Genomic DNA, 21,717 nt, shown 5'->3' on the forward strand with positions numbered 1-21,717 from the left:
CTGGGTTAGAAAAATCAAATAAATCATAGGTATGATACAAATATAACACCAATGTTCTAAATGTAAAGATAAAACTATAAATCACTATATTACAATTACAGGCCAGACGTGGTGGCTCACGTCTATAAACCCAACACTTTGGTAGACTGAGGCAGGTAGATCACTTGAGGTCAGGAGTTCAAAACCAGCCTGGCCAACATGGCAAAACCCCATCTCTACTAAAAATACAAAAATTAGCTGGGTTTGGAGGCATATGTCTTGTAATCCTAGCTACTTGGGAGGCTGAGGCAGGAGAATCACTTGAACCTGGGAGACGGAGGTTGCAGTGAGCCAAGATTACACTCCACTGCACTCCAGCCTGGGTGACAGAACTAGATTTCGTCTCAAAATAAAATAAAATAAAATAAGTCAGGCATGGTGGCTCAAGCTTGTAATCCCAGCACTTTGGAAGGCCGAGGTGGGCGGATCACCTGAGGTCGGGAGTTCAAGACTAACCTGACCAACATGGAAAAGCCCGGTCTCTACTGAATATACAAAAATCAGCTGGGTGAGGTGGCTCGTGCCTGTAATTCCAACTACTTGGGAGATTGAGGCAGGAGAATTGCTTGATCCCGGGACGTGGAAGTTGCAGTGAGCCGAGATCACGCTGTCGCACTCCAGCCTGGGCAATAAGAGCAAAACTCCATCTCAAAAAAATAAAATAAAATTAAAAATTATCCCAACCCTATAAAATGGGCATACATAAACTGCAAATATGTATTTATTTTTCAATGTTTTCACAAGGCATACAAATATTTATTTTAAGGAAATTCTATAAAGTAGACCTAAAATTAATATTCTATCTAAAGTAAACACTAGTTATTTAATCAGCCATGCTTTGTTTGCCTCCTTAAAATTTAGAATTTGGTAACTAGAAGGCAGAAGCTTCTTCACTTCCTGGGTAACAAATACATAAAAGGTGGAAGCTCTTAGTGTCCATTAACAGATAAATGGATAAGCAAATTAAGTACATACAAACAATCACAAACACACACACAATAGGAATATATTCAGTCATACAAAGGAGGAACTTCTGGCACATGATACAACATGGATGAACTCAGAGGACATTACACTAATGAAATAAGCCAGTCACAAAAAGCCAAATATTGTATGATTCCATTTAAACAAGATACCTAGAGTAGTCAGATTCATAGAAGCAGAAAGCAGAAGAATGAAGGCTCAGACTGCGGGAAAGGAAAGGAAGTTATTGTTTAATGGGTAAAGAGTTTCAGTTTGGCAAGATGAAAACTGGAGATGGATGGTGGTGACAGTCACACAACAATATAAATATACTTACCTTTGAACTACAGAGTTAAAATTATTAAGATGGTAAATTTTGTTAGTGTATTTTATCACAAGAAAATAAAAGAAAATCGAATACAAAATAAAATTTGGCGTTAATTTGATGGTCTCCAAATAAAATTTTCGGGGGAAGTAAATTGATGCTTTCTTTTCCTTTTGACAACTTTGTCAGTAAGCAGAAGTAGTTCACTATTCTTTTATTTATTTATTTTTTTGAGATGGAGTTTTTGCTCTTGTTGCCCAGGCTGGAGTGCAACGGCACGATCTCAGCTCACTGCAACCTCCATCTCCTGGGTTCAAGCGATTCTCCTGCCTCAGTCTCCCAAGTAGCTGGGATTACAGGCGTCAGTTACCACGCCCAGCTAATTTTTGTATTTTTAGTAGAGAAAGGGGTTTCACTGTGTTGGTCAGGCTGGTCTCAAACTCCTGACCTCAGGTGATCCACTGCTTCAGGCAGAAGTAGTTCACCATCCTATTTATCTCAGAACAGAACTTGCCAGATGCCATGGCTCACACCTGTAATCCCTGCACTTTGGGAGGGTGAGCCAGGTGAACTGACTGAGCTCAGGAGTTTAAGACAAGCCTAGGCAACATGGTGAAATCCTGTCTCTACAATAAATACAAAAAATTAGCCAGGTGTGGTGGCACATGCTTGTGGTCCCAGCTACTTGGGAGTCTGAGGTGAGAGGATTGCTTGAACTCAGCAGGCAGAGGCTACAGTGAGCCAAGATCACATCACTGCACTACAGGCCTGGGTGACAAGAGTGACACACCATCCCACACAAAAATAATAAATAGGTGCAGTGGTCAGTGGTGTGTGCCTGTAGTCCCAGCTACTCAGAAGGCTGAGGTGGGAGGGTCGCTTGAGCCTGGGAAAGCAAGGTGGCAGTGAGCTATGATCATGCTATTTCACTCTAGTGTGGGCAACAGAGTGAGACACTGTTTCTAACCGCCCCTCCAAAAAAAAAAACCACAGAACTTAAGGTTAATATTATTCTCTTCAAAAAAGACCACCACATAATTTAAATAGTTGGAAGCTTTTAATAACGAAGCCCTTTAAAGAAAAGAATCTGAGGAATAAATCTTTTGTATCTAGTTTGTTTCCTCCATCTTCTTCCCTTTTCCTTGGAGATTACCTTCCAAGAACCCAACTTAGTTCCGTTTTCTGCTTCAGGATCTCATCTGGCTTCAATCAAGGTGTCAGCAGGGCTGCATTTTCATTTGTAGGCTTGAAAAGACAAGAACGCACTTCCAAAGCTTACTCAGGTTGAAGGCAGAATTCATTTTTTTTGTGGCTTTGGGACTGTGAGCTTCAATTTTTTTTTTTTTTTTTTCTGTTTGTCAGTCAGAGGCCAGCCTCTGCTCTTGGAGGCTAACCACAGCTCCCTGTCACATGGCTCTCTTCATAGGAAGTTCACAACATGGCAGCTTATTTCTTCAAGGCCAGCAGGAAAGTAAGTGTGAGCCATAGGAGTCATACCTTTGCCATGTAACATAATGTAATTATGGGAATGACAGCCAATCACCTTTGCCATATGGCTATTGGTTAGAAAGCAAATCATGGGTTCTGCCAAAACTCAAGGAAGGAGATTACACAAAAATATAAACATCACAACTGAGAGAAACCAACTGTACTTCTTAGCCTTTGAGTAGAGTATCTGGGCTGGCACCTTCAATACCAGATGTTACTTACTTTCTTCACATTTTCCTACTGGTAGTGGGGAAAGAACCCCCAAACTCCACAGACTTGAATAAACATTTGTTTATAAGCAAATGATCTTTTTAAATCAGCAAGGCGTGGTAGCTCACATCTGTAATCCCAGCAGTTTGGGAGGCCGAGGTGGGAGGATCGCTTGAGTCCAGGAGTTCAAGACCAGCCTGGGCCACATGGAGAAACCCTGTCTCTACGAAAAATACAAAACTTACCTGGGTGTGGTGGTGTGCGCCTGGGTAGTCTCACCTACTTGGGAGGCTGAGGCAGGAGGACTGCTTGAGCCTAGGAGGCAGAGGTTGCAGCGAGCCAGGATCACACCACTGCACTCTAGCCTGGGTGACAGAGGGACAGGATGGGACGGGAGGGATGAAAAGGGAGGGGAGGGTTGGGGAGGGGATAAGAGATTGTCTAAATCTTGTTTATATATTTTCATTCACTTAATACTCTTGTCAGAAACAAACAAAAAAACCCAAAACAAAGTAAAAACAGTTGCCTCTTAAAATTTTGTTTTTTAATCACGAAACAAATGGTAAAAGGCAAACTAACTTCTGAAATGTTGTCTTCATTATATATATATTTTCTACTTTAGTGCAATTATGACAATTACATAAGTGTATGTAGTATATATTTAAATTGACTAGTTTTTTTCTTGTAGAGTGCATGTCAGTGTGGAATAATAGAGTGTATCTGGGCCAGGTGCGGTGGCTCATACCTGTAATCACAGCACTTTCGGAAGACAAGGTGGGTGGTTCACTTGAGGTCAGGAGTTCAAAACCAGCCTGGCCAACATGGTGAAACTGGGTCTCTACTAAAAATACACAAAAATTAGCCAGGTGTGGTGGTGGGCGCCTGTAATCCCAGCTACTCAGGAGGCTGAGGCAGGAGAATTGCTTGAATCTGGGAGGCAGAAGTTACAGTGAGCCAATGTGGTGCCACTACACGCCAACCTGGGCAATAGATACCTGGTATTTGGCCTCAGTTCCTGGCATGAAGTTCCTAAAACCCTTGGTATTTCTGAAGTGATGAGTGTCTTTGTTATGCTAAACAGGCAACTCACCATGGGCCCACTGACGTCTTCAGAATCAGGGCTAGCCACCAGAAAGGCCAACTACATGAATAGAGGGTTAGAACTTTAGGCCCTTCTAACCTCCAGAGAGGAGAAGGGAGCTGGAAAGTGAGTTCAATCACATGGCCAAAGATTGAATCAGTCATGCCTACTAATGAAACTACAATAAAAACTCTGGACACTAAACCTTGGTGGAGCTTTCTGGTTGATGAACACCTTGGTGTGTCAGGAAGGAGATACTCCCTAGGAAGAGGCCAGGCAGTTCCACATTCATTCCTTTCTTTTTTCTTTTTTTTTTTTGCTTTTTTAAGAGGAGTTTTTATTGTTAATTATTTACCTTAATAGTTTCAGAAAGAGGAACAGATTAGCTCAATCCAACATGATTGGCAGTTGGCAAATTCTAGTGAAGTAAGTGTTCTGATTGCTAAGGATGTAATTTGGATAATTTTAATACTTAGCCATCTAACACCTCAAACACAATCCAGAATAACTGCATCACCTTCTCTTTCACTTTAATATTGCACCTACCTCACTTTGATATGGAAATATCATTAAATATGATTTCCAGAAGGGCAAGTTTCCTGGAAAATACAGCCATGAGGACAATGCACGAAAAGAAAAACTCAAAATAAAACTCTGTGTATGATAATTTACTAGTCTAAAGAAACAAAAACTTTCCAATATATTAAGAAATAAATCCAGTTACAAATGTAATAGGTCTATGTGAAGAGGTTCTGGGATAATAACTGAAAATGGCTATTTACAAGATACACAAGCAGTAACAGTGCACCTAACCCAGCAATGGCCCTCAGAAGCCAAAAGTGTTCTCTCCACTGTAGGCCACATACAAGAATCCATCTTCATCTTTTTCCTTCTCGTAAAGCTGTCCCACAGCTAGGCTGGACTGTGGGACTGTCTTATCCACAAACGGGAAGATCGCTTTTTCAGAAGGAAGCTGGATCCTTTTCCTGATGATCCACATGAACTGAGCCACAGTGATATCAGATGGAACCAAGTACTTCCGTTTGTCAATGTCAACAATCTGAGAGCCTGAGACCTTTTCCACAATCACCGGAACCCGGTCGGGATATTTCGCTTGGATTTTTGCGGACTCAACGCATCTGTGTTCCAAAGAGTGGTCCTCCTTGAACATTCACTTCATGGCGGCGGCGGGGAGGGGACGGAACCGGCTCTCGGAGCCGCGGAACTTAGCGTACCGACCACAACAATAATGACGGCGGCGGCAGCAGCGACAGAGGCGACTACCCACATTCATTCCTATACCTTCCCTCGTGTTTCTCTTCATTGCGCTGCTCCTAAGTTGTATTCTTTATAATAAACCTATAATCATAAATATAGCTGTTTCCTGAGTTCCGAGTCATTCTAACAAATTATAGACCAACAGGGCTCTCAGGAACTCCTAAATTTTTAGCCAAGTTGATTAGCGGGATGAAGAACTGAGCTTGTGCAGTCTGCATTAACTCTGGGTGGTTAGTGTCAGAATTGGGAACTGAAGTACACCCAGTTGGGTTAGAAACGAAATAGATTATTCCTTACCAAAATTCTGACTAGTGTTACATATTCCAAATAATACGCCAACTCTTTGGATATACTGGGGGAGGGGAGGTTCTATGGCTTGAGGAAATACAATTCTTGGTGATATTAATTTTAATTATTTTATTCCCTAGGTCTTTGTGGAATTGTTAAAATACACAGTATCAATACATCTTTTGCATACATTTATTGAAGTGCAGTAGAACAGTGGCATGTCATATTGTGCAAGTCTTCACTGTCTTTTTTTTTTTTTTTTTTTTTTGAGACAGGGTCTTCCTCTGTTGCCCAGGCTTCAGTGTGAGTGGGGCAATCATGGCTCACTACAGCCTCAACCTCGTAGGCTCAAGTAATCCACTCAGTGCAGCCTCCAGAGTAGCTGGGACCACAGGCACAGGTCACCTTCCTTGCCTGGATAATTTCTTTCTTTTTTTTGAAATGGAGTCTGGCTCTTGTCACCCAGGCTGGACTGCAATGGCATGATCTTGGCTCACTGCAACCTCTGCCTCCCAGGTTCAAGCAATTCTCCTGCCTCAACCTCCCAAGTAGCTGGGATTATAGGCATGCACCACCACTCCCGGCTAATTTTTGTATTTTTAGTAGAGATGGGGTTTTACCAGGTTGGCCAGGCTGGTCTTGAACTCCTGACCTCAGGTGATTCACCTGCCTTGGCCTCCCAAAGTGCTGGGATTACAAGTGTGAGGCACCATGCCTGGCCTAATCTATTTTTCGTACAGATGAGGGTCTTGCTATGTTGACCAGGCTTGGTCTTGAACTCCCAAGCTCAAGCAATCATCCCACCTCAGTCTCTCAAAGTGCTGAGATTACAGACAAGAGCAACTGCACCAAGCTAAGATTTCACTGCCTTTTGCAATGTATTATAGGCCACTTCTCACTTCTTTTCTTTTTCTTTCTTTCTTTTTTTTTTTTTGAGACGAAGTTTCGCTCTTGTTGCTCAGGCTAGAGTGCAATGGCACGATCTTGGCTCACCGCAACCTCTGCCTCCAGGGTTCAAGCAATTCTCCTGTCTCAGCCTCCCAAGTAGCTGGGATTACAGGCATGCGCCACCACACCCGGCTAACTTTGTATTTTCAGTAGAGTCGAGATTTCTCCATGTTGGTCAGGCTAGCCTCGAACTCCTGACCTCCAGTGATCCACCCACCTCGGCCTCCCAAAGTGCTGGGATCACAGGCGAGAGTCACCGCACCCGGCCCACTCATTTTCTTAACAGTGGCAGAAAATGAACCAGGGACATCATCTTCCTTTCTAACATCCATGGCATCAATAACAATAAATGGAATCCATGATAGTAAAACAAAATTAAAAATCCTTGCTAGGCTGGGTGTGGTGGCTCACATCTGTAATCCTAGCACTTTGGGAGGCTGAGGAGGAAGGATTGCTAGAGCTCAGGAGTTTGAAACCAGCCTGGGCAACATAGTGAGACCCTGTCTCTTAAAAGAAAAAAAAAACAATCCTCGGCAGGTACAGTGGCTCATGCCTATAATCCCAGCACTTTGGGAGGCCAAGGCGGGAAGATCACTTGAGCCCAGGAGTGCAAGACAAGTTCTGGCAACACAGTGAGACCATGTCTCTACAAAAAAATTTTGAACTCTAGCCAGGTGTGGTGGTGCAGGTAGTCTCAGCTACTTGGGAGGCTGAGGTAGGAGGATTGTGTAAACCTGGAAAGTTGAGGCAACGGTGAGCACGGTTGTACCACTGCACTCCAGCATGCGTAACAGAGCAAGATCCTGTCTCAAAAAAAAAAAAAAAAAAAAAAAATCCAACACTTACATTTTACAGTAAGAAGAAAAGTAATATACTGTTCATGAGATACTCTATTTTCCTAAACTTTGATATTCTTCTAGGTCAGTAGATAAAACCAAGGTAAGACAAAAATATAGAATGAGAAAGTTGCAAAGGAAGTAAGAAAGGACCTAAGAACAATGAACTTTTCAAATATTTTGTGTAAAGTACTACATTTATTGTTTGTCTAAATTATTTACTTATTTCTAGTTTTCAACCCAAACTAGAAAGCCTTCCCAGTGGCTCGTGCCTGTAAACCCAGCACTGTGGGAGGCCGAGGTGGGCAGATCACCTGAGGTCAGGAGTTCGAGACCAACCTGGCCAACATGGTGAACCATGCCTCCACTAAAAATATAAAAATCTGTCAGGTGTGGTGGTGGGTGCCTGTAATCCCAGCTACTTGGGAGGCTGAGGCAGGAGAATCTCTTGAACCTGGGAGGTGGAGGCTGCAGCAAGTTGACATTGTACCATTGCATTCCAGCTTGGGCAATGAGAGCAAAACTCCACCTCAAAAAAAAAAAAAAACAAAGAAAAAAGAAAACCTTCCCAAATCACTTTAATTTCCTGTGTAATAGGCCACAAAAGTCAGCACTCCAAGCCGAGACACAGCATATTCCTTACTGTATTTACCTGCTAGTAAACAACCAATAAATGAGAAACAGAAAGTAAATCAAACATACATATAGGTTAGTATAAATTTGGTTCTGAGATTTGGGGTTCTACAAATCTTCTTAAATCCCATTTCACCTCCAAGAACACCACAAAAAACTCAACTCTCTAAATATGTAGGTCTTTCTAGACAGGGCTGGCTGGATCCAGGGTATCCAGTGCCACCACGAACAGATAAAAATCCAAGTCCAGGGTGAACATAACTCCAAATTACCAAAATGAGGCACCATCTGGAGCCATGCCAGATACTTAAATGTCCCAACTTCAGGATGGACAGACAACAATGAGCTTCTCAGAAATAGAATCCATTTTTGATGTATCAAGCCAAAATGACACAATTATCAATGGGAAAGGGAAAAACAAAGTGAAACAAAAATAGAAGTTCTAATACAGTGCCAAGAAATAAAAAGTCTTTCCTAGATATGAGCTCTATTGCTAAAGTGACACTCATCATTTATTATGCTATCTAGTACTTTTATTTCCTGTCATTCTGGTACCTAACTATTTAACTATGCAACACTAATTTTTTTCTGGACTTTTATCCTTACATTGGTGATATATATCTCAAAGGCATAAATTAAAATTTAAAAAATACCACCATGTACAAGAATGTATTTACCTACCTAAAAAAAAGACAGTTTTATAACTTTACTTCTAAATAATGTCTGTACAAGTTTAAGTAGCTAAGAAAGGGTTTAGATACCTCAGACATCCACTGTTAAAATCTACTCCCCTAGCTTCACAAATATAATTCAACAAATAGAATTCCTTTTAATCGGCCGGGCGCGGTGGCTCAAGCCTGTAATCCCAGCACTTTGGGAGGCCGAGGCAGGTGGATCACGAGGTCAAGAGATCAAGACCATCCTGGTCAACATGGTGAAACCCCGTCTCTACTAATATAAAAAATTAGCTGGGCATGGCGGCGCGTGCCTGTAATCCCAGCTACCCAGGAGGCTGAGGCAGGAGAATTGCCTGAGCCCAGGAGGCGGAGGTTGCAGTGAGCCGAGATCGCGCCATTGCACTCCAGCCTGGGTAACGATAGCGAAACTCCGTCTCAAAAAAAAAAAAAAAAAAAAAAAAAAGAATTCCTTTTAATCTTACACTAAACAAGAGTAGGAAAATAGGAAGTTTGTTTGTTTGAAAGGGGTGTGGGTATCTATTCCAGCCAGTCACCTAAGGAAATCCACCAAATGGACTGTCTCATATTCTTGAGTGAAACATTTGGGAAATAATCTAATCTCTTCAAATTTAGCTCCTCTTTTCCATGGGTTTTATAAAAATATATTGTTTTGTTTTTAAATGTTTGTTTGGATGCTATGGGTGTGTTCCTAAGAAACAGTTTTTTCCTTTTTTTTTTTTTCCTACTGGTATAATACACTAAGCTTACTTAGATTTCACCAGCTGTACATGTACTCATTCCACATGCTTTTATGGTCTGAAGTCATCACTTGGAGGCAACAATGGAAAAGAGCAGTGTTGGAGGACTGGGATTCCTTTACTAGCTGTATGACCTTGAGTAAGCCACCTTAACCTATAAACAGGAAGTAATACCTGCCCTAATACATGATAGCTAATCATTTCACTTAGATAAACTGAGTATCTATTATATATTTTTTTGAGATATGAAGAAAGATTCTTCTTGCCGTTTTGCCATTTTTTCCCATAAGAAGTCTGGTGGTAAAGAGCACAGGCTTTAGAATCAGGAGTCCTGTTTCTTGAATTCTAGCTCTGTTGCTTGTTAGTTGTATGATTCTAGGCAAGTTACTTAATCTCCCTGCCTTCCATTTCCTTGTATACCTGAGACAATTCCCACTTCAGAGGATAGTTTTAAGGATGAGATGAGGTAATTCAATGAGCATTCATCCAACATATAGGAACCATTGTGCTTACTGCTATACTGGATAAACATCCCCTTGTCCACTATATATGTGACACACATTGCTAGCCCTGGGATTAAAAATGACAACATAGTAAAGGATATTATGGGAAGAAAATACTAAATTTTCTACCTATGTATCTTCTTGGAACCAATAATAGGAATCTGACATGTTTTTGTGAGCTGTTACAAATTAATCTGCAAGAATGAATCCAAGTACAAAATATCAGGTCTTGATTTAGAAGATATTTCTGAACTAATAGCACGTTTCAAGTTAAGGTGTTCACCAGTGAACTGTGCCGGGCTGATAAACACAAGGTCGCAAATGACACGAAGATCAGAAGTGATGGTATATACCATACACAACTGTGTAATTAGTATAGGACCTAGCATAGGGTAAATGCTCATAAATATTAATTGAAAAAAATTAAGTTTGGTTTCCAACTCTGCCACTTGCCCACCAAGTGACTCTGGGTTAACTCGTCTGGATCTTAGTTTTTGGTAAAATAGAAATATGTCTGCTTTGCCTATCTCATAGGATAGTTGTGATCAAATGAAATTACATGAGCATGTCTCTAGCGCTAATAAAACGGTAGTTTATGAGACATAGAATGACTACTGGCACCAGCTAGCCTACGAGCCTAATAGAGATAAAACGTTAATGCATAACCACCAGGAAATAAACATGGAGATCTAGTGAAGAAATCCATCACGTTTTCTAAAAATGTCACCTTCCTTGTGACGAAAGGAGCTGGTCATTGCTAGGCAGGTGCTGTGCATTTTTGAAATCACATGTTTCAGCACCAGGCTCTGCTGAGTGGCATTTTGCAAGGCTGAGCCCCCAGTAGGCGCCGGCGCTGCTGAGGTGCGCATTGGGGACCTGCAGATTACAAGCAGCGGATCCTACCTTCAGGCCTGGCTCTAACAAGCACTCCAGGTAAGGCGCCTTTGCAGCTAGCCGAGCTAGAGAAGAGAGCTGGAAGCCACCTCTACCTTCTGCTGGGGAAAGGAACTGCCTGCCCGCTTGCCCCCATTACCTCGGACCTCCGGAGGGCGCCGCGGACTCCAGCCTTGTCTCTCGCCCCAAGACTCACCCCGCGTTCTGGACCCGCGCATCTCCCGCCAATCTCCGCGCCCCGGGTCCCTGCTTCCCGGCACGTACACTGCGCGCTAAGAGGAGCGGGCAGCTCGGCCTGGGCCGGTTACTTACTGGCTGCCTGGCGGGTGCCTGCAGTTGAGCTGACCCGGTCTCCCAGCACCGCCGCTCTCGAGGCTCCCTTTCGAGGACTCGACTTTAGTCAGAGCCCCAACAGCAGCTCCCGTAGCCTTTCCAGGAACCGAAATGCTAGGTACCGCGGAAGGCGAAGAGGAGGAAAAAAGTCTAGCCCGGGGCGGGGCGGCCGTTTGGACACGCCCCGAGCTCTCCTAGGTTCTCCGTCCCCGTCAGGCTAGGAAGAGCGGACCGAGGGAGGAGGCCAAGGACGCAACCTCCTTTCGCCCTGCGCCGTCCGGCCTCCCGCGTGACCCCGCCTTACGACCTCGGGGCGCTCCGCCCACTTCTGACCGTCAGATGCGCACGCACAATTGCAAGCTTGTTTTGCCAGCTTCAAGCTACCCGGAATGGGAAAAAGCAGGTGTCGCGAGAGTTGGACGCACAACACCTTGGGCGCATGACACCTTGTAGGGACTGTAACTATGGCGGGCCTAAGTATCGAGAGTGAACAGGAGCCGCTCTTGGGCGACACACCCGGAAACAGGTAAGCAGATCCTGGTGGAGGGACCTTTCAGCCACCTGCGCTGTTGGGACTGGCTCCTTTCCGGGCGTCAGCCGTACTGGAATGAACCCTTGCTGCCAGAGGGGTGCCAGCGCGGTGGGAGCCGGCGGCCGGGTTGTGTGAGCCGAGGAGATTCGCTCCCAACATAGGGGAAAGTGCGTCTGGCCGCAGGGTGCGGCGATGAGTCCGTGGGTTCGGGTGACGGGCTAGAGAAACCCAGGCTGCTGCTTTACCTGTTGCAGCAGCTAAGCCACCACATTCTGTATCTTCTGCATTCCATATTTGGCCCTTTGTAGCTGATCACTTTCCATATTTCACATAAGTTCCAAAATGATGGTTTTAATGATACTTGAAGATGTCGGTCTTAGTAATGACCTGCGGCCTAATTGCGTGACAACTTCTTGATATTTTGTTAACAAGTAAACCTGTCTAAAATGAGCTCACATTTGTCCTATGCCAAATTTATAAATAAAGACTAATTTTAAGACATTGAAAGAATAACATGTCAGTATTTTGATCCTTGTAATTCTGGTTATTTTCATCCTGGTTTATGGGCAGTGATTCAGAAATGTTTAACTTTTGTTTCTTACTGCATACTTAGGTATTTTTACCTTTAGGAAAACAGAATTATTATTTGAAATATATATAATAATTATCTCAAGTAAATTAATAAACTCAGTTAAACTTCAGCTGTCTATGAGTATGTTTTTACTCATTTGTTCCTCATAAGCAACAAACCTTTTTTGATCACTGTAACTCAAAACCCTTTGGAAAATGTATTTCTCTGGTCCTCAATTTACTAAACAGTATATGGAATGCAGTTTTATCTTTACTTGATTTTATCTTGAGATCACTAAAATAAATATCGATGCTGAAATGTATTTTAACAGGGTGATGTCCTTAGAGCCTATTGAGACATTTGGGACTGTTTGCTTCTGTACTAATTTATTTATTCTACACTGCTATGCTTTTTTTTTTTTTTTGAGATGGAGTCTCACTCTGTGGCCCAGGCTGGAGTGCAGTGGTGCGATTTTGGCTCACTGCAACCTCCGCCTCCCAGGTTCAAGCCATTCTCCTGCCTCAGCCTCTCAAGTAACTGGGATTACAGGTGCAGGCCACCAGACCCAGCTAATTTTTGTATTTTTAGTAAAGACCGGGTTTCAGCATGTGGCCAGGCTGATCTCGAACTCCTAACCTCAAGTGATTCACCCACCTCAGCCTCCCAAAGTGCTGGGATTACAGGTGTGAGCCACCACGCTGGGTCCACTGCTATACTTTTTAAGTACTTATGTCTGCTTTTAGTTTTTCTGACTATTCTATTTCTGGCAGACTGTTCTGCATCACGTTTTTGAAATCTGGCAGCAACAGTTTTTTGTTGTTGTTGTTGCTGTCACCATATCTTTTCCACCAGCTTTATTTTGGGACTTCTTGTTTGTTACAGCTTTGATAACCTTGTATCTATGCTTAATATAATTGTGTGTCATTACAACCTGGAAGTTCTGACTCAGAGCTAAATGTCTTTCCTATTAGTTAAGTGCGTAAGCTTGAGTGCATGGACTTTGTGACATCTGGTTTTCTCAGAATTCTTTTTTTTTTTTTTTGAAAGAAAGAAAGAAAGAAAAAGTATAAAGAAGAGGAGGAAAAAGGAAGAGAGAGAGAGAGAGAGAATGGAGTATTGCTTTCTTGCCCAGGCTAGAATGCAGTTTAGTAATGGGTATTGGAAACCTCTTTTTTATACCAATAATTATACTTGATGTAAACAGGAAGGAATAAGGGAAGAAAATAACAAACGAGCAGCCAACCAATATTTCATTTAAACCTATGAAATGCTCTGCGATTACTGAGGAGTGATTTACTTCCAATTATGTAGTCACTTATGGAATAGGTGTGAGGTGGTAATGTATGTTTTATGTATTTGAAGTGGAGAGTTCTATAAATGTTTATTAAGTTTACTTGTTCCAGGTCTGAGTTCAAGTCCTGGATGTCCTTGTTAATTTTCTGTCTCGTTGATCTATAAAATCGTTAGCTCTTCTTGTTACATTGATCCTTTTGCCATTATGTAATGTCCTTCTTTGCCTCTTTTGCTCTTTGTTGCTTTAAAGTCTACTTTATCAGAGGCGAGAATTGCATCTGCTGCTTTTTATTTATTTGTTTGTTTTTACTCTCTGATTGGTTGATAAATCTTCCTCCTTCTCTTTGTTTTGAGTCTTTGTGTATCTTGCATGTGAGATGGGTCTGGATGCAGCATACCAATGGGTTTTGGCTTTTTATCCGATTAGAATATATATAACTTTAATACTGGCATTTGATGCTAGCTGGCTGTTTTGCCCATTAGTTAGTGTAAATTTTCGTTGTGTTAATGTTCTTTTCTTTTTGATATATTTTTGGAAAGGCTGATATTGGTTGTTCCTTTATATGTATAGTGCTTCTTTCAGAAGCTCTTGTAAAGCAGGCCTGGTGGTGGTGAACTCTCTAAGTACTTGTTTGTTCGCAAAGGATTTAATTTTTCCTTCGATTATAAAGCTTAGTTTGGCTGGATATGAAATTCTGGGTTGAAAGTTCTTTTCTTTAAGGATGTTAAATATTGGTCCCCACTCTTTTCTGGCTTGTAGGGTTTCTGCTGAGAGATCTGCTGTAAGTCTGATAGGTTTCCCTTTATGGGTAACCTGACCTTTCTCTCTGGCTGCCCTTAGTATTTTCTCCTTCATTTCAACCCTAATAAATCTGGCAATTATATGCCTTGGGGTTGGTCTTCTTGAAGAATATCTTTGTGGTGTTCTCTGTATTACCTGGAGTTGAATATCACCCTGCCTTGCCAGGTTGGGAAAGTTTTCCTGAATGATATCCTGAAGAGTATTTTCCAACTTGGATTCATTCTCTTCATCACATTCAGGTACACCTATCAAACGTAAATTAGGTCTTTTCACATAGTCCCATATTTCCTGGAGACTTTGCTCTTTCCTTTTCATCCTTTTTTCTCCAATCTTGTCTTCTCGGTTCATTTCACTGAGCTGGTTCTCGACTTCTGATATCCTTTCTTCTGCTTGATCAATTCGACTGTTTAAACTTGTGCATGCTTCGCGAAGTTCTCGTATTGTGTTTTTCAGCTCCATCAATTCACTTATATTCCTCTCTAAATTGTCCATACTCGTTAACATTTCGTCAAACCTTTTTTCAAGGTTCTTAGTTTCTTTGCATTGGGTTAGAACAAGTTCTTTTAATTCACAGAAGTTTCTTATCACCCACGTTTTGAAACCTGCTTCTGTTATTGGAACACACTCGTAATCTATTAAGCCTTGTTCCGTTACTGATGAGGAATTGTGATCCCCTGTAGAGGGAGAGGCATTCTGATTTTGAGTATTCTCTGCCTTTTTATGCTGATTTCTTCCCTTCATTATATATTTATCCGTCTGTTGTCTTTGTAATTACCAACTTTCTAACTAGGTCTCTGAGCAGACGTCCAACTTGTTGATTCCCAGCACCGAAATCTGAGCAATCCACTGTGCCGGCCAAAACAGCGGTGTTAAGATGGATGGTGCTTTTCTGCCCGGGAATCTCCGGACTCTGCACCAAAAACTGGCGCCCTAAGGCACCAGCAAAACCGCCGCGCTGGCCACAAGAGTCACCCTGGCGACACGTGGGGCTCCTCTGCTGGGAATCTCCTGGTCCGTGAGCAACAAATATTCGTCTGAAAGTGTGGCGTCCTCTCGTTCTCTGCGCTTTCTCTGGAAACTACGATCCCGAGCTGCTAGTGATCAGCATCTTGGATCTCCTCTCAGTTTTCTCAGAATTCTTTTTGCTTCTTCCTGGTTTTTAGCTATTTTCCAGAAAAATTGCAAGATCCCTGAGTAATGGTTAAGTGTGGTCTTCTGGTGCATTCTGTCACCTTGTACAAAAGAGAAATTTTTTTATACTCTTAGCTTTGATTTGATCCAGGTAATTGATGCTCATTAGGATCTGTCCAAATTTAGGTGTTCCTGCCAATAATCAACACCCCTGATTGAGGTTCTAGATTCAGCATTTTAAAAACAAAAAAGGAATATTTTGAAAATAATTCAATATGTCTTTAAAAACACAAGTATATTCCCTAGTAAAGTAAACCTATGTACAACTAGTTGGCAGGACCTGTTCGCTTTGAATATATTGCACAAACATATCTGGGTCACCACCAACCTTTCCCCACAAACAAGATAGGTTGTTATTTGCTGGTCTGGTGGAGCTAGGCCTCTTGAATCCTCAGTGCTTCCCACTGACCCCCTCTATGGAGCTTTACTTAAGACAATAGGAGTTGGCAAACATTTCCTGTAAAGGCCCATATTGTAAATATTTTAGGCTGGTTCAGGGCAAGGGGCAAAATCAAAGATATTATATAGATATTTAGATAACCAGAAAACAAATTCCACAAAAATTTTTTTGTAATGACATTTAAAATATAACAATAAATAAGTGTATATAGGTCTTTTAATGAAAGGAATAGAATTTGGTGGGGGAGGGGATGACATTTTCCTTACTTGTACTTCAGAGTTGGTGTTTTCTGTCATCAAACTGATAGCAAGTATGCATCTGTAAAAACCATTTGTAGCTCACAGGTTACTGATCCAATGTTACAAGTGGTTTCAAATTTTCCTTGCAACCTTAACTTAGTCTCTGTAAAATTTATATTATTAGGGCATCTGTCCTTATAGAGCATATCTTTATAGAATATTTTCAGTTTGTCTTTATTTCTGTAACTGTTATACCACTGTGCTCCCTTGCCAGTGAGCACACAATTCTTTCTTTTCTCTCTCTCTCTCTTTTTTTTTTTTTTAGACAGAGTGTCACTCTGTCACCCAGGCTGAAGTGCAATGGCAAAATCTTGGCTCACTGCATCCTCCACCTCCCTGCAACCCATGCCTCCTAGGTTCAAGTGATTCTCTTGCCTCAGCCTCCCGAGTAGCTGGGATTATAGCCGCCTGCCACCATGCCCAGCTAATTTTTGTATTTTTAGTAGAGTTGGGGTTTCACCATGTTGGCCACACTGGTCTCAAACTCCTGACCTCAAGTAGTCCACCCGCCTTGGCCTCCCAAAGTGCTGAGATTACAGCTGTGAGCTACTGCACCTGGCCATTGTTAAATTTTATCTAACTCATTTTGCTAATCAGTTCACTCCACTATATTATGTATTCCTTTTAGTTTTTAAGTCACAAGTTTGACAAGCATGCTATCATTTGGAGTATTTCAGTTTGTGATAGAAATGTTGAACAGGATAAAACTGTAGCACTACAGTTTTACTGGAAGGAGAATTTCATATGGGGAACTAATGCCGGAATACAACAGTAATTATAGAAAGGAATTTTAAAAGTTAAGCAAATCATCTTGAAAATGCAGCGTTCCTGTTTAAACCCTGGTAATACAAGAAAGAAGCCTCTGGAAATTCAATCTCAGGCATGTGACACATTTGAATCATCAAAGTTAAGAAAATGTAATAAATATGGTCAATTCGTTGAAGGACAATTGCATTCTCCTATGTTTCTACGATCTCCAACAAAGTAGAAAGATAATTTTTTTTCACTGAAGTTATAATTTTTTAATTAAAAAGACGGAAAAGTAAATCATTTTATTTTGAAAAATGTTAAATCCATAGAAAACTTGAAATAATCATGAACACTCTATATCCTGTCACTGTTAGCCTTTTCCACACTGCTGAAATTTTTCTGTGGGTACACACACACCCACACACACTTCTTTTGCCAAAGTACTCAAAAGTAGGTTGCAGACATTGTGACACTGTGTCCCAAGTATCCCAGATTGCAGCTTACGTCTCCCAAGGACAAAGAAATTCTTTTACACAACTCCATCACTGTTACCACAACTAGAAATACAATATTAATTCAAGAATATCATGTAATATATAATTAATACTCAATGTTTTTCCAATTGTTCCAAAAATATACTTTATATTCTTTATAAAAACAAAAACAAAAAAACCTGGAGCCATATAGAGGAGCTAATCAATGTTTATGCATTCGTTATGTCTTTTTAGACTCCTCTAACCTAAAACTCTCCTTTGACCTATCTCTGTTCTTGTCACCATTAAAATATTTGAAAAGTCTACGTCAGTTTTTCTGTAGAACATCTCATACTCTGGATTTATGGACTGTTTATTTCAAAATAGACCCTGGCCATTTCTGGCAGGAATATCACATGGGTTGTGTTGAGAACATCCCAATACATCACATCAAAAGGTACAGGATGTCAGGACATCCTACTTTTGGGAATGTCAAATATGATCACTTGTTAAGAGGGCGACTGCTATATCTTTGAATTATAAAGGTTAATGTTCCATTTTGTAATTAGTAAGCAGACGCTGGAGTGACACTTGAGGGCTTTTGACTATCCTCTCCTTAACAATCTTTGAACCAGTTGTTTCAGCATCCGTTGGTGATTCTTCCATTATTACATAGAAAGTAGCCATTAAATTAATATTTTCTCATTTTATCCTTTCAATATTTAATAATTGTCATTAAAAGAAGAAAGATTTTGACTGAGCTCTAAATCAGTTTGAAGGCACTCAAACAATTCTGTTATATATTTTCGGATCAAATAATTTACTTCTTGATTCCCTAACTTAGATGTATCTGATTTTTTATTCAAATTCTAGTATATTGATTTCAAAGTATGGGCATCTGGGTTTCTGGTATTTTTTCAGGTAAGCTACATTATCATTAAAGTCTTTTATTTTTATTTTTTTCTTACCTACTCTCCTTTGACTCAGAAGAGGCTTGTTTCTATGGAATTATATATATACAGTGTTAAACACTTTATGTTACAAACTAATACATTTGGCATATAATACATCTAAAAAATATTATTTCCCTTCTCCCTTTCTTCTTTATCTCTCCCAACCATATCACATTTGAAAAAAAAAAGTTTTATTTTTGGAGACAAATTGACACTTCTTAGTAAGGTTTATTTTTAAGAAACTAATCTTGTAACATAAGAAGGCATTTTGTCTGTTCTGCATGTCTTGATTATTTTGAAAAGATAATGCTCACATTAAGGTGAACTTGTTAACTCTTTCTATTGTATGTGTGAAAATGTAATGGATATATAGACTCATGTGTCACCTAATGGAGGTAGGATGTCTAGTAAGCATACATGACTTTGGTCCAGGTCAGATGCTTATCCGAAAGATCAGGTAAGTCTGGGGGGTCATGGTCTCTCTTTGGTCTGCTGGTAAAATTTATCTGTTAACTCATTTAGGAGATCCGAAAGCTGAAAATGTCTTTGGTTGTTTTTTTTTTTTTGAAATGGAGTCTCTCTGGGTCGCCTAGGCTGGAGTGCAGTGGCGTGATCTCAGCTTACTGAAACCTCTGCCTCCTGGGTTTAAGTGATTCTCCTGCCTCCACCTCCCAAGTAGCTGGGATTACAGGTGCATGCCACCATGCCTGGCTAATTTTTTGTATTTTTAGTACAGACGGGGTTTCACTATGTTAGCCAGGATGGTTTTGATCTCCTGACCTCGTGATCCCGCTGCCTGAGTCTCCCAAAGTGCTGGGATTACAGACATGAGCCACCTGCGCCAGCCTGTCTTAGGTTATGTTAAACATCCTGGTATCACTCCTGTTTTCTGAAGTAGGAAGCCAAAACAGCTGCTTGCAGCAATTTAATTTGCAGTCATCAAGTAGAGCATGTTATACTGATTACAGTTATTAGTTTTTAGTACTTAGTAGCTATGGGAGATCTAGTTGTAGTTAGTTTATCTTTATATGGTTTATTCATTGTTAGTTTTACAAATTACAACACTCTTGATTAATAAATTTGTACATGCCAACAGTAGCAAAATGTTTCCCCTTTAAAAACTATACTGTTTCCTAGATTTCTATATACAATGATACATAAATACAATCCATGGAAATTCAAAAGAATAATGCTTATTCATAAATTAGTGCAGCAGAACCAATGTTAGTAAATTCTACCTCTATCACATCATTTTTATAACTTTAGGAGAAAACAAAATTGTTGGCACTAAAGATCCACAGGTAATGAGTTAAATTTATCCTACTTTTTTCTTCTTTATACCTAGAGAATGGGACATTTTAGAGACTGAAGAGCATTATAAGAGCCGATGGAGATCTATTAGGATTTTATATCTTACTATGTTTCTCAGCAGTGTAGGTAAGTATTAGAAATACGTGATTTTAACAATTCAGATCAAATGTCATATTTTAACTTCATTTACTTTTTAAAAATTATTTTTGTGTTAAAAAGTGTATAACATAGAATTTGTCATGTTACCATATCTAAGTTCAATAGCCTTAAGTATATCCACATTGTTGTGCAGCCAATCTCTAGAACATTTTCATCTTGCAGAAGAGAAAATCTATACCCATGAAACAACTCCCTATTTTCCTATCCCCTGGCCCCTGGCAACTATCATTCTACTTTGTTTCTTGGAATTTGACTATTCTAGATAGCTCATATAAATTAATTATATAATATTTTTCTTCTTGTGGCAAGCTTATTTCACTCAACATCATGTCCTCAAGTTGATCCATGTTGCACTTGTGATAATTTTTTTTTTTTTTTAATTATTGTTATTTTTTTTTTTGAGATGGTGTATTACTCTGTTGCCCAGGCTGGAGTACAGTGGCACGATCTCAGCTCACTACATCAGTGCAACCTCGGCCTCCTGGTTTCAAGCAATTCTTTGCCTCAGCCTCCCAAGTAGCTGGGATTACAGGTGCCCGCCACCATGCCGAGCTAATTTTTGCATTTTTAGTAGAGACAGGGTTTTACCATCTTGGCCAGGCTGGTCTCGAACTCCTGACCTCATGATCCACCCACCTCGGGCTCATAAGTAGCTGGGATTACAGGTGTCCACCACCATGCCCAGCTAATTTGTGTATTTTTAGTAGAGACAGGATTTCACCATCTTGGCCAGGCTGGTCTTGAATTCCTGACCTTGTGATCCACCCACCTCGGCCACCCAAACTGCTGGGTTGATTATTTCCTTTTATTTAAAGGCTGCGTAGTCCATTATATGTATTGTAGGGTAGGAAAAACTTTTCCTCTATTCTGTTATGTTATGTGCCTGAGGCCTGTGAATTAAGCTGACAAAAGAAAGACTAACTGTTAAAAAAGTTCGGCAGGGCACAGTGGCTCATGCCTGTAATCCCAGCACTTGGGAGGCTGAGGCAGGTGGATCATGAGGTCAGGAGTCCAAGACCAGCCTCGCCAGTATGGTGAAACCCCGTCTCTACTAAAAATACAAAAATTAGCTGGGCATAATGGTACACGCCTATAATCCCAACTACTGGGGAGGCTGAGGCAGAAGAACAGCTTGAATCCAGGAGGTGGAGGTTGCAGTGAGCCGAGATCAGGCCACTGCTCTCCAGCCTGGGTGACAGAGCAAGACTCTGTCTAAAAATAATAATAATAACAGTAATAATAAAGTTTACAAACTTATTTGATGTTCATATTTTTTAATGAAAAGAAACAAAAAAACAGTATTAAGGAGTGTACATACAAATGAAACTAGACAACTGCTTAGAGTCCCTAACACTTCTTTGTACTCAGAAAAGTATTTCATCTTTTTTTTTTTTTTTTGAGATGAAATTTTGCTCTTGTTGCCCAGGCTGGAGTGTGATGGCGTGATCTCGGCTCACTGCAACCTCCACCTCCCAGGTTCAAGCGATTCTCCTACCTCAGCCTCCCAAGTAGCTGGGATTACAGGCATGCACCACCACACCTGACTAATTTTGTATTTTTAGTAGAGACTGGTTTCTCCGTGTTGTTCAGGCTAGTCTCAAACTCCTGACCTCAGATGATCCACCCCCCTCAGCCTCTCAAAGTGCTGGGATTACAGGCATGAGCCACTGTGCCTGGCCAAAAGTATTTTATCTTTACAGCCATCAGTGAATAATTTGTTTTGCTACTT

At 40.9% G+C, this 21,717-nt stretch overlaps 2 protein-coding genes and 1 pseudogene across 7 annotated transcripts in view; 1 reads left to right on the top strand and 2 right to left on the bottom strand.

The window, feature by feature from the left end:
- ABHD18 (abhydrolase domain containing 18) overlaps positions 1–11,532 on the bottom strand; it is a 63,377-nt gene extending 51,845 nt beyond the window's left edge. The window contains exons 1-2 of one of the 3 annotated variants that reach the window (XM_064383898.1): positions 11,234–11,532; positions 3,271–3,390 (exon numbers count right to left, since the gene is read on the bottom strand). The gene's annotated coding sequence lies outside the window, so the exon portion shown is untranslated. Of the gene's footprint in view, positions 1–3,270; positions 3,391–11,060; positions 11,076–11,233 lie in introns of those variants that run through there. The other 2 variants (XM_064383897.1, XM_064383899.1) reach the window with 2 other exon arrangements.
- Positions 3,722–5,927, bottom strand: LOC105731333 (gamma-aminobutyric acid receptor-associated protein-like 2; annotated as a pseudogene).
- Positions 11,533–11,608: 76 nt separating the features above from the next.
- The window catches only part of MFSD8 (major facilitator superfamily domain containing 8), a 46,885-nt gene continuing 36,776 nt past the window's right edge, over positions 11,609–21,717 (top strand). For 2 of the 4 annotated variants that reach the window (XM_012473029.3, XM_012473030.3), the window contains exons 1-2: positions 11,609–11,780; positions 19,864–19,955. In XM_012473029.3, coding sequence (XP_012328452.2) covers positions 11,719–11,780; positions 19,864–19,955 — 154 coding nt within the window. In that variant the 5' untranslated portion in view covers positions 11,609–11,718. Of the gene's footprint in view, positions 11,781–19,863; positions 19,956–21,717 lie in introns of those variants that run through there. The other 2 variants (XM_012473032.3, XM_064383902.1) reach the window with 2 other exon arrangements.

Source organism: Aotus nancymaae, unplaced genomic scaffold (assembly GCF_030222135.1).
Source record: "Aotus nancymaae isolate 86718 unplaced genomic scaffold, 86718_ANA_hifiasm-v0.15.2.pri h1tg000033l, whole genome shotgun sequence".
NCBI classification, from domain to species: Eukaryota; Metazoa; Chordata; class Mammalia; order Primates; family Aotidae; genus Aotus; species Aotus nancymaae.